This window comes from Manacus vitellinus, unplaced genomic scaffold (genome assembly GCF_001715985.3).
Source record: "Manacus vitellinus isolate BGI_N305 unplaced genomic scaffold, ASM171598v3 scaffold_95_pilon, whole genome shotgun sequence".
Lineage (NCBI taxonomy): Eukaryota > Metazoa > Chordata > Aves > Passeriformes > Pipridae > Manacus > Manacus vitellinus.
Window position 1 is genome coordinate 734,108 of NW_021940896.1, and position 13,024 is coordinate 747,131.

The 13,024-nt window shown below is 39.4% G+C and overlaps 1 protein-coding gene across 3 annotated transcripts in view; it reads left to right on the forward strand.

Moving 5' to 3' along the window:
• Nucleotides 1-618: 618 nt before the first annotated feature.
• RPS6KA6 (ribosomal protein S6 kinase A6) overlaps nt 619-13,024 on the forward strand; it is a 35,321-nt gene continuing 22,915 nt past the window's right edge. Inside the window, exons 1-3 of one of the 3 annotated variants that reach the window (XM_018086459.2) lie at nt 619-628; nt 7,348-7,407; nt 11,077-11,193. In XM_018086459.2, coding sequence (XP_017941948.1) covers nt 7,363-7,407; nt 11,077-11,193 — 162 coding nt within the window. In that variant the 5' untranslated portion in view covers nt 619-628; nt 7,348-7,362. Of the gene's footprint in view, nt 629-7,242; nt 7,408-11,076; nt 11,194-13,024 lie in introns of those variants that run through there. The other 2 variants (XM_018086458.2, XM_018086457.2) reach the window with 2 other exon arrangements.

Below are 13,024 nucleotides of genomic sequence, written 5' to 3' on the forward strand. Positions count from 1 at the left end.
AGGTGTCCGGCCCCGCTCCGCGCCAACTCGCTTTGGTGGCCGTGGAAAGTTACTTTAAGTTCTGCTGAATATTTGCGCGTGTTATCGTGGCTGCGCGTCCAGGTAGGTTGTCGCCGGAGAGGTCCCTTTGCCTCCTCCTTGGATAACTACACGTTAATTATCACACACACGTTCTCTCAGCGGAGAGAACGAGGAGTGCTTGAGTGAGCTTTGGATGCTTAAACGCTGAATAACTAACTGTACGTTAATTATCACACGCGCAGCGAGCGGAGAGAACCAGGAGTGCCTGACTGAGGTACGGGAGTGCCTGAGTGAGCTTTGAATGCTTAAACGCTGAATAACTAACCATTCTTTAGTTATCACACACACAACGAGCAGAGAGCCAGGAGTGCCTGACTGAGCTCTGGATGCTTAAACGTGTTTAAAAACCGGGGAACATCTCCTCGGTATTGCTTAGCACTCGAAGTGCTTCCATCAGCAAGCATCAGACGCTGTTTAAAAGGAAATAAAAAGGCAAAGCTGGTTGTGTTGCAACGATCTCTGTGCCTCAGCAGAACGTGGTGCTCGGGTATTCAAACTCTTGCACTTTGAAATCAGAAGCGTGGGATTGCGTATCGAGTATCGTCAGGTATGACAAATAAAAGATTGCACCGAGGTCTGTTAGACACACAAAAGATGTTATCTAAATAAAGCTGCTTCAAACTGGTCAGACTTGCTTTCTGGGATGCAGCAGACCTTATTGGAAGTAAAAAGGTCTGTGGCAAAATCACGTCTAAGTACAAAGTGTGCAAAACAGGCATAAAGTAGAGTTTTGGGAAGAGTGAAAGGATGTCCACTTGAATTTTTATGCTCTGATAAAAATTCATACATATAAAGGGAAAAACCCCAAATCTCTTAGAGTTTTTAATATTTGGTTTTTTTTAGTATCACTTCCAAGTACAATAATTACTGGACATGCATTTTTACACTGTGGCTGCTACGCTTTAATATTTTAAAATATTCTAATGATCTAATAATACTTTGATGCAGTCCCTGTACCTTAATATTAGAGAAATCCTAATTATGTTAGTGAAGCTACAGGATTAGAAAGTCAGCAGAAGTATTAAGGCTTATTTATTTGTCTTACAGTTTGTAAAAATGGTGTGTTGTAGTTGAGGTATGAAACTTAGTGAAAGTCTGAGAACTCTCTTGGTCCTGCTGATCTGTTCTTCAGGAATATAGTTGTTGTTCTCAACAATACTTGCTGTCATAACCCTTTCCATAAGTGCATCTCAGGGATGTGCTGTATTTTGCACTTGTTGGATTTTCACATTCACGTGGTTTGGGGATTTAGCAAGGGGTATTTTACGTTAAAATGAATTTTGGTTTGGAGTTTCACTTTTAATTTTATGGAGTTAACTGTAGCCCATAGTCCTTGAATTGGCAGAGAGATCTTGGGGACCTGGGCCGTGCTGGAACTGCAGTCAACAGAGTTACTGTGAAACAGGTTTTTATTTTGAAGATTAACTTGTGCTTCCTGATGTTCATCTGTTGTGGAATAGGAAAAACCTGAGGAGTCTGCTTGTTGACTAAATTGAGGATTATTAGCAATAAGTGCATTTGCAGTAGCACTTGTGTTGACTTGAGTAAATACAGTTGGTGAGGGAATGATGTGATCTTGAAGCACCAAAATTTGTTTCCTGCCTTCAAGTCACACTTTTGGAAGAAATTATTGAAATTTAGGATTGGATTATTCTGCCCTTTTTTGGGAGGGTCCTCGAAGTGCTGAGGGTTTGGGGCTGAGCGCTGTGCTGTTCCTGTCTGTCCTTGTGTTCCTGTGACTGTCACTTGTGGAGTTTTGTGACTCTGGGAATTCCCTAAGCCCGGGTAGGAAGAGTTGGTGTCGTGCTGTTTAAGCTTCAAACATCCAGTGAACTTGCTTTCCTCCTGAATATTGGATTAATAAGCATTTTCATGGTAGTAAAAACAGGCGTGAGGGTGTTGATTATAATCAGCTGTTGTAGATTATTAAAATGTGATTACAGTCTACAAAGAAACAGGAAAATAATTGTTCACATTGTATTGATCAAGCTGCATGAAGTGCAGAAGTACTTGGAATTGGGCAGAATATGGTAATTTGGGTATTTTCTGCCCACTGGACAGGGAGGATTGCATTTCACAGGACTGTGTGGTTGACGTAAGCACATGCTGTGTGCAATCCAGGAATACTGGGAATTGCATAAATGCAACCTCGCACTCAAATACTTCTTTTTGCAAGAAATACCTCAGAAACCAGTTGCTTAATTGCCCGGTTGTGACAAGGAAGACAAAGCTGAAACAGCAAAGTGCCTGAAAACTCCAATATTCTGCTGGAAAACTGGGCTGCACTGAAAGTTGGTGCCCTCCCAAAGGCACGCTCAGGAGCTGAGCTCTGCTGCTGTTGTGCAGGAGCTGCTGCCCCTGCCAGTTGAAAGAAATACATCTTTGATTTCGGGCAGTGCTTTCAGTGCATCCTCCCGAGCATGTTGGGAGCCTGGTCTGTCAGAGGCCACTGAATTTTGTCAGTGTTGGGGGTTGCATAACTCCTTTGTGAGTAATTACTGGCAGTGACGTGGATGACTCAGCTACCTAGTTGTGCATCTCTGAAAATCTCCACAACCCCGTGGTGTTACCTTAAGGAAAGAAAGTAAAAGTACTGCCCCTAATTTGAATGAAGTGCCCTCAGCCACTGCAACAATTTTAGAAAGACTTTTCAGAACAAGATGCCTTTAAAAGAAAAAAAGAAAGTATGCGCATTAATGCTCTTAAAGGGAAAACAATGAGTGTCTTTATGCATTGAGAAGTGCTGCAATGCAATAATAATGATTTTCTGGTTTGGAATACCACTTTTAAAGGTAATTTTGGAAATGTGCTGTGGTATTCTGGGCTCTAAGAGGAGCCAGTGGGCTGTTGCAGGTGGCTCACCTTGCTTCCTGCAGGATACTTTTGGAGAGACTTCTCAATAACCCTAAATCCAAGGAATTATGTGATTTGTTAATTCATAATATATAGAATTTTGGTCTTTATGTAGATGTACTTCTTTACTACATTAAGAATAAAATTCGAAGTATGTTGTTTTCATCAAGTTTAAATCTTACCCTTTTCCAGAATTACCTGCCATTAAACGTGATTTTGAGGCTGGCTGGTTTATGCCCTTTGATTCTGGAGTTACAATCATAAAGATCTCAAGTGCTTTGGTAATTCAGTGATCCCTGTGCTTGGGGTCAGGTTTGTGTCTTGTCAGAGCTGTAACTAGTTTGAGGCACATGTAATTCTGATATCTCATAATGGGAAGGATCAAAATGTTCCCTTCAAACCAGTAATTATATGTGGCTGAAGGTTTGGTGTCTTGGCTGAATGTATGATTTATTTGCCATAGGAAAAGAGCTTTATAACTTTCCCTTGTAATGATTATGGGTTTCAGTTTTTTTAATTTATTTTGTTATAAGGCAGATTGTTTTATCTTCCTCTGTCAGTTGGTGTGTTAAAGAGTGCATGAGAATAGTGGAGAAGAGTTGGGGATGTTTCATAGGAAGATCATGTGTCTTTAAGCTTCAGTTTTGTTCACACTGACTTTTAGATATTTAAAAAAAAAATAATAGAACTCCTCACCTTTTTGGCTGTGCACAAAACCCTCAAATTCCTCAGAGCTATCCCAGGAATTACTCAGTAGGCCAGTGTGTTGCTAATTAAGTTAATGATTCAAACTCTCTATAAATGTAATTAAGAATAAATGAGGAACAAATGTAATCGTCCTAACAGGATTTTTGTTCAAAGGATTTGTTTTCAAAGTCTTTTTGAAATAATTGGGGTTTCCAATGTAAGCTTCCACTGGAATATTTTGAAATAAGTGTTTGAGGTGGTACTTCTGTCTGTGGGGAAGGGAACTGGTTAGTCCTGTGTTCATTTGGGAGAATTAAGGTGCAGGTCTGCTGTTGCTGCAGTGACTTCCCAAATGGAAGGAGGGACTGTGGAGGAATCAGGAGCTTTTGGTGATCCTTAGGTAGAATTTTACCCGTTTGAAGCCACCAAGATTTTATGGGAGTGGAATATGCTTTCCACTTCTAATAATTGTGTGATGATAAAATTCCCAGTTCTGCTTTTTCTAGAACATTTTTAGTTCTGTTTGAATGCCTAAATGAAGACCTGTAGGAACAGGGCAGGATGAACCAGCTTTACACCTTCTCCTGCTTTTCCTTGTGGTTTGGCATTTTTGCTGACCTTTGGCTTCTTTCAGCCAAACCATCACACATTTACCACCTAAGTGGCCAAAACATCCTTAATATGGGGGGGAAGAGGGTTCAAATCTTTGGTAACACTGGGATTCCTCTGTAATTATCAGAAGGAAAACATGTGCAATAGTAGGTAAGCCTTTTAGCAGCCCACAACGCCCTTTGGATATTCTCCCAAGGGAATGGGGTCTGGTCCTGGCTGGTCATGGGATCCAGGGCAACTATTTAAATCAGGAGCAGTTGGGACTCAGAGCATTGGCTCCCTGAACCTGCACCTCTGGAAAAGTAAGTTCTTCCCTGCCAGGTGGTCCGACCTAAGCTTGGAGCTCATCTATTGACATAGTTTCTTTTGTTATTTTGTATTAATCAACAATGTGAAGCACTTTCTGTAATTTCCTAAAGTTGCATTTGGAAAGATTGTCACTGTTTACTAAATGTCTGAGTTTCAAGTTGTGTTTTCATGGAAGTTAATATTTAAAATGTTCAGTTGGTTGTAGGACTTTGGCAGCACTGAACCGTAAAATGATTCGAGGATGAAGGAATCTCTTTAGAATCACAGCCTGGCTTCTTTAACTGTTCTCTTTACAGACATCTGTGTTTCTATTGGTTAATTAGAATTTAAGTTTTTGCATTCATAGATATTTAATATAAGTAATTCCTTAGAGGTCAAAATAGCTGTGTTCTATGTATGTTTGTGCATAAATATTCATGATTAAATCAGTAAAAGGAGTTGCACTTTGATTGAGGAAGCTGAATTTTCCCACCTCTGCTTTCCACAGAGGTGGGAAATAAGTATTAATTGTCACTTTTCTTTTTGCCTAATAAGGGGGACAGTGGAAACTTCTAGTCACTGCAACTTGTACAATATAAGTAATTGAGCAGTAAAGATTTAATTTTTGCCATTGACTTTTTTAATTGAATGACTAAAACTACTTGAGTTCCAACAGGTTTGTTGTGTTTTGTTACTTGTTGTTTTTTTTCCTTCTTTCTTAATGGACAGTGACCAGGGTTCACAAAGAAATAAGGCAGAAGTGTAGTTGTTATATTAAGTAATAAAAGTGGATTCATGCCCTTGAACATGAAATTCTTTGGAGTAAAAGCTGGCAGGTGTCCCAGTCTGTATCGGAAGAGAGAGACTGGGCAGGAAAAAACAAACACAATCCAAGGAGCAACAATGAAGGGGAAAAGTGTACAATAGGAAATTGTTAATTAAGATGATTGCCTGCCATAAAAAATCCAATAACTTGCTGTATTTGATTTGCCAGCAGGTTGAAAGTATGGTTATATGGTGTGCTCAGGGACAAAATAGATCAAATAACACACTGATTTCTGGGTTCAAAACCCCATTTTTTTGTGGCTGATTGCCTGTTTTGCTGTTTTCAGTGTATATATAGTTCTTCTGGCTGGAAGTGTTGGTTCCTGAGATAAAGTGTAACAAAATTTGGAAAATATTAACCATAAAGAAAGAAAGAAAAGGTGAAATGTGCACTAAATTTGCTTCAAAATAAAGTCCGTGAATGACAAAGGAGGATCTTGAGTGGAAACCCCTTTTATTACTAGGTCCAATTAAGTTTTTTGGACAGTTTTGGTGGGTCTCACATGAATTCACACTTGAGTGTAATCTCATGAGACTGTGAAAAGAAATTACAGGCATCATCTGAAGTGAGGTTGGAGGTCAGAGCTGGGCTGAAATTTGGTGGGTTTTCGTGAGGTATTGAGTTAATTCACACAGTAACAAGGCATAGTGGGTGTCTCACCTCTCCCAGCATCTAGTTTGGAAAAATAAATATTTGGACAAAAAAAGGAAATAAATGATGTCAGTTTCTAGCACTGGGTTCTCAATTCAGGGTAATGGGTGAGTGATTTTAGGCTTTTAGAAATAAGGGGGGTAAGACAGGAGAGATGGATGATGAACATGGGTTGAACATACCAGGGCTTGGTTAAACTGGGTGAGGGTTTAATCCAAAAATAAGTGCTGGTGTCTTGACGCAAAAATTAGAGATTTAATTTTATCAAAGTCATTAGTTTATGAATTAGCTGTTAAAAGCTCCAGTTAAAATCAGGAGTGTGTAGCAGCAGTGGAAGTGGTTGAGGTTTGCTGGGGTGGTACCAACCTGCCTCTCCAGCCCTTCCTGTTCATCCACATTTGGGGGTTGGTTTAAATAGGGGCATGGTCTGGGTGGCATTTCCAGAGTCTCTGTGGTCCTGTGTTTTACCAATTCCCATATTTTGGTATCTTAGGCAGGGATTTTAGATAAATTCAGAAGTACAACAGCAAGAAAAAAGTCATTACCCAGTCTAAGAACTTAATGGTTTAACTTCTTATTTCAGTAAAAAAATATTGTTTGAATTTCCTTCTGTTATTTTCTGATATTTTGGGGTGAGATCTGTGCCACATAAAGGTAGTGATGCTGAACAATACACATATAAAGTAGCAGGTTTTACTACCAAAATCCATAATGGGATTCACCCATTTTTGTCAGGTATTTCCAGTTTTTAATTAATGCTTTGCATGTCTGAGCAGAGCACATCCTTCATATTTCTGAGGTTTGGTATTTTTTTACAGTTTCAGCATTGAATTGTTTGTTTCTTAGGGAGAGCTTTAACTTTTAAACTTTTTTTTGTTGCAGCTCTGGACTTGCTGTTTTCAAAAAGACTTGAAATCACTTGTGAATCTTTTCTCTTCAAACTGCAAATTAATTTTCATCGTGAGATTTTAGGGTTTTAGGTCTCTGAAAAACATCTGTACACAAACTTTGTGCATAACAGGGATTTTATATGAGTATCATCTTGTATGGATGGTGTCTATAGCTTTTAAAGAAGGAATTTTAAACTAATTCCAATTAAATAACACTGACATAATAATAATGATGGCATTTACAAAGGGCTATGCTAAATGATACATAAGGGAGATGCTAAATATAACTACTGAGTAGTAGTGTTTGTTTGAAACTACAGTTTTAAATTAGAGCAACAAGAACATGAGTTTTCACTTGTGTGCTCTGAAATGTAAATTGGTCAAATGAGGAACTCTGTTAATTTGAAATTGTTGTGTTTTAATGTTGTTTTTTTTTCTTTTTCTCCTTCCCCTCTCCAGCTAAATGGCCTTAAAATGGCAGATGAGCCCATGGAGGAAGGTGAACCATATTCCTACCACGTAAGTGTGTTTGGTATCTGTTCACTTCAGACACTCAGTAGCATAACTTGCTTTGGAAATAAAATTTCTGCGTTCCCTGCTCTCTAATAACTTTTGAACCCATCATTTTCTTTGACCAAGATCTGAAGAGACTCTTCAGTCTCAAAGATGATTTTGGAAATTAGTACTTGGGTAGAGGCTTTAAGTGACTTGTTTGGGAAAATCTGCTGCGTGAGGCAGAGCTTTATGGAGAGATTCTGTGTGCTCAAGAGCCTCAGAAAATGCTCAGGCCACCCTTGAACCGTTTATACAGATGCTTCATGTTGCTCTTGCTACACTGTCATCTGCTCTTCCTTTGTGTTTTTAATACATTCAGACCTCAAAGGTCCTTAATTCCTGCTGGTTTAGAACAGAATTACTTTTTACACCAGTATGTTAATTTTTGCTTCTATGTAGAAATACCCCAGATAAGCCCTGTTGAGCATGATTTTTGTCCAGTGCCTCGGTGATGTGTGTATTTGGGAGATGCTGAAGGTGAGTGTTCTGTGTGCTGGCTAAACCTGGGGCTAAACTCCACCCTAATCCCGTGTGTGGTGAAACACCCGACTTTGCAAGGAGAAATTGGACATCGTTTTTCAACACAGCCATCCTTATGTTTTTGATCAAAATCATAAAGAGGGTGTCAGGTATCTCTTGCCCAGAGAGGTGGTGGACTCCCCATCCCTGGAAGTGTCCAAGGCCAGGTTGGATGGGGCTTGGAGCAACCTGGGCTAGTGGAAGGTGTCCCTGCCCATGGCAGGGGTGGCACTGGATGAGCTTTAAGGTCCCTTCCAACCCAAAACAGTCTGGGATTCTATAAGTAAATCTTATTGCCAGCTTTGTGTAACCACTGCTTTGTGTTGCAACAACTTTTGTAAGTAAGGGATTTGGAGAATAAACTCTTGGGGATAGAACCATGTGGTGCCTGGACATTTCCTGGTGTGGAGCAGTAAATAAACAGTGTCAGAGCTGCCTCACATGCAGCAGGGAGAGCTGAGCAGTGGCTTGTCTGTCTCTTCTGTCTTTCACTGTTCTTCAACCAGGAGCAGGATGTTGCTGAGCTTGTTTGTCGGGTGCTGGAGCCACATCCCAGAGAGGCTGTAACAAGTCAGGTGGCACAAAGCCACCCGGTGTTCCTTGGAGCACTTTGGCTCCTGGAGAACCTGCTGGGAATAGTTCCCTCTGGTGCAAGGCTCGGTGGGAGCTGGTACCTCAGCTCAGAAATAATCTGCTGCTCGAGCAGCAGAGCACAGAATCAGATAACCAAATCTTGCAATTTGTGGAGGCCAGACTAGAAATGAAAATGAAACTGGCTGGTGGCTGTTCAGCTCTTTATCTGCTCCGTTCTTGTGGAGGTCTCTTTATGCTTCAGTCAGGCCAGTTTTTAGTACCTTAATGCTGGTTAAGTAGGTGAAATTACATAGACATCTTTTGTGAAGGTAAAACACTTTTTATAAGAAAAAATAACTCATTTCATCCATCTCAAGTTAGTCTTTATTTGCATGGAAAACATTTTTCTCCCGAGTTCACATTCAGAAATACTCTCAGTCTCCGCAGCAACCACGTGTGATGTCACAGGCTAATGACTCGAGGTGGGTGATAAACACCGGAGAGGGTGAACTCTTAAAGATCTTTTCTCATGCAAAGGTTCCCAGTGTTTAGGAATACAAATTAGGATGGTGAAGAAAAAAGGCTTCTAAATAGAGTATTTACATATTTCTTAGGAAGAACCAGCCATTAAGTCTGTTGTACAACTTGGTGTATAATTAGACAACTTGCTGCTTTCATCAGGTGACTTGAATTGCTGCTGTTCTTACCTGCCTTAAATTAGGCAGTGTTTAAAAAAATAGATGAAAATGAAAAGATAGGTGCATCTTTGCTCTGACTACATATTTGCATAGTCACCAAGATGGATGGAGGAGATGAAGGTGGGACATTTGCCCTGGATCTTCAGTGTTTGTCAGCTGGGTTTTGTGACCAGAGAGGGAAATAAAGTAGTTTGGAGTGTGACTTAGAGAATTAACGCTGTTTCCAGCAGTGCCTTGTGTTCAAACCTACCTTTGTGTGGGAAGCAGGGGGAACAAACAGGCCTTTCCCAGAAAGAGAGTGAAATAAGAGATAGAGGGGAGGGGAAGGACTCGTGTGCTGGACTACACTCTGTGAATACACTAAGATATGTGTTTGAACTCTCTTTTTCCCTCTGGACAAACAAAGCAATTAAGGCAGAGGCAGTTAATGCAATGTGATGATTGCCTCTTTTTTTACCTTTAATTATTGCAGTAAGTATGGATGAATTTAGGTGATCTGATTTCTAGACTGAATTTCTGTGTAAACCCACTTAGAGAATTTCATCCAGGTGCTTCTGTATCAAGCCTGAAAAAGCTGATGATGAGTTTTAATTCACAGTCTTGGGCAGCAAGACTTTCTATAGTCAACCTGACTATAGAAATGTTATATAGAATGAATATAGAATGATGTTCTTTCTGAAAAGCAAGCGTTTCATCGAGTGGTCAGGCCTTTTTCTGGTGCTGTTTGCACTTGTCATCCAGGGACAGTAACACACAGGAGGTTGGTTGGGTGTTTCTCTGGGTCTCTGCTAAGAGAATCTGTCAAGATGAAGACCTTAAAGAGAGGTTAGGAGACAGCTGATAATAATTTGGATGCCCCAAAGGTGAAGTACTGCAAATCAGGTGGGAGTTTTTTTGTGATTGGGTTGTGTAGAAGAAGTTTGTTGATATTCTGTGTAGGGCTGAGAGGTGCTGTTCCTTCTCTGTGCAAGCTGTTGTAGGTCTTAGCATGTAATTTTGAATTTCAAGGGTGCTTATTTTGCCATCTCACTCGTTTTGGCTCCCAGCAGCTTCTCTTACACCATAAAAGCTGCAGTACATCATCAGATTTGTTTTCATCATGAATGTTTGTCTTTGCACAACTGGAGCTGCTTTGCTCAAGATGAGAGGGACATGGAAAAGTCAACAGAACATTAAATCACTCACCTACCTCAGAATTACCCTCCTGAAGGAGGTCTCCACACAGGATAATCTTCCCAGGAGCTCTGCACCCAGAGCTGTTCTTCTCTTGGGTGCAAGAATTCTCAGAGTCTTTAAGATGAGTCACATTTTATTTATGGTCTCCGAACGATGCGTGTTCCTCAAGCTACAAATGGATGGCCAGAGTTATTATTTGCTGCCGTGAAAAGCAATAATTACCCTAAATGATGAAATTCAATTTGGCTTTCATTAAGACTTATTTCAGGAAAGGGAAAGATGAGAAGAGTAATCACTGGGAAAACTAAGGGCTGCTGAAGAGAAGTGAAGCACAGAAGTCTTGGTTGAAAAATCTGTACATTTATCCCTGTCATGGAAAAAAAAATAAAATTTTTGCCGTAGCTGAAATATTTCTGGCAAAAGGAAATGGGCATTCTTTGAGAATTTTGTTTTAGTTTAGAAAATTTAGATCCATCTATTTAAGAAAGGATGGATGGGAAAACTCTTCATTTGAACAGCTTTCTTTTATGCCTTGTTAGAATTTCAAATCTTTTCTCTTGGTTTGGTTTTATCTTAATAAAACCCCAAGTATTTACATGCTCTTCTAGCAAGAGTTGTTTAATCCAGGCCTGTTCACTGTTGTATTTTGTTTGCTTTGAAACAACAGGATGAAGGAAGCGTGAAAGAAATTCCTATTACACACCACGTGAAAGAAGGATGTGAGAAAGCAGATCCAGCACAGTTTGAACTACTTAAAGTTCTTGGACAGGGATCATTTGGAAAGGTAAGATGATAAAATAACCTGGGAAACATATTTCAGGTTTTTCATTTTGCTGTATCTGTCAAGTGATCTGCAGCTTAAAGACACTAAGTGAACAATTATTCAAATAGCAAAGAGAAGAAATATGGCAGCTTTGTTACAATAATTTCTTTTTGTAATGTGCCACTTGGTGTCACATTGCAGAAATGAAATCTAATATCTCAGTCACTAGTTTGAAACAATAGTAGTTGAAATATTAATCCAAGTGTATAAGAAGGTAATTTATTTTTTAAAACCAGACTCAAACTAGATCTTTTGCAGCACATACAAAGTAGTCAGTCAGCTTTACATATGTTTCCATATTCCTTTTCTTCTGCTACTTCTGTGTGTTTAAGCAGGAACAAACCTCTGCGTGGAATTGAATGAAAGAGGAAAAAAACCAGACATTAGGAAGGCATTCTGTGAATAAGTGATAGTGTAGACTTTTAAATATTTCTTAATGTTTTACAGCTTAAGAAAACATTTCTTTATCTGGTAATGTTGGTTGCCAACTCCCTCATACACTTCTCATTGTCAGAACCTAAAAGGCCTCCTATATTTATTACTCCTGAGTTGAGATGTCCTAAGATTTGTTAGGGTTTAGCACATCTTAGCCCTGACTCAGACACATTTTACTTCCCAGAGTTCAGGCTTTTGAAACCTGGCAGTGCTTGGCTCAGGAACCAGCTTTAGGAGCTGGGTGGTGACTGCACAGATCTTTTTATCTCTGTTACTTTCCATTGGAAAGAGAAAACAAACAGGGAAGATCAGTGGCTGTTGCCTTCATGGTGTTTTGTTTTCCCTTTCTAGTTCCTACTTCCCAGGGCCCTTCCTTTGGGTTTGGCAAACACCAGGTTGGTTTGCTGCAGCCTGCTTTTGACATCAGGGCAGGATTTAACACTTGCACAGAAATAAAGGGTTAAACTTGTCCATCACTGAATTTCTCTCTTCATCCTTTGATAACTTTCCAAGGCAGATGTGGGGTTATGGAGACTTGGTCTGCAAATTAAATAAATCAGTGGTGTTTCAGTTGTTTTCAGTGGCAGCTGTTTTGGGCCTTATCAGCTCAAATTTGTAACTTGTACATGAAGTCCTTACATCCTCACAAGCTGCTAGTTATTAAGCACTAAAATATTTGTATGTGCTTATTATTAATATTTGCTTTTATAATTGTGATTGTGTTCATCTACAGATGTTTTCTTAGTTGCTGGTGTTCAAATTATTCCCTTCATTTGAGCATCATGACCTAAGAGGGGAGCAGTGCTGTAGGTCAGTCATTGGGCAAAACTTCATAGCACAAAAGACCTGATAACCTTGAAATATGATGACATTTTTCTTCTAACCAGAGCTTAAAATAAAAACAACCTTCTCCCAACCCTGTCCAATTTAGTCAGTGACAGTGTTTGAATTTCTGATTGTAGAATGGAAAATTTGACAAGATTATGTTAAAAATACATACAATTTCTAGATAGTTAATAATTTCTAACAAAGTATATGTGTAAATAATCCACTGTTAATGAAAGTCTGAATAAGGTGAGATCAGAGAGGCAATTTTGGGGAGCTCTTGGCTCTCTCTTGTGACTTGTACATTGTTTTTTACAGCAGAAACATTCCTCTTAACTAATAATTGCTCTTAAAAGAATAGCAGTTTAAGAACAGAAGCACCTACCAAGCCATTTGTCAATTGAAAAACCCAGGAGTTTGAATATTAGTAGAGATTCCTGTATTTGGAATGTGTTATTTTATCTCATATTAGGCTTTTCTTAGTGTCAAGTTATGTTCCATCTATCTTTAAAACTCTCCTGGAAAGAACAGA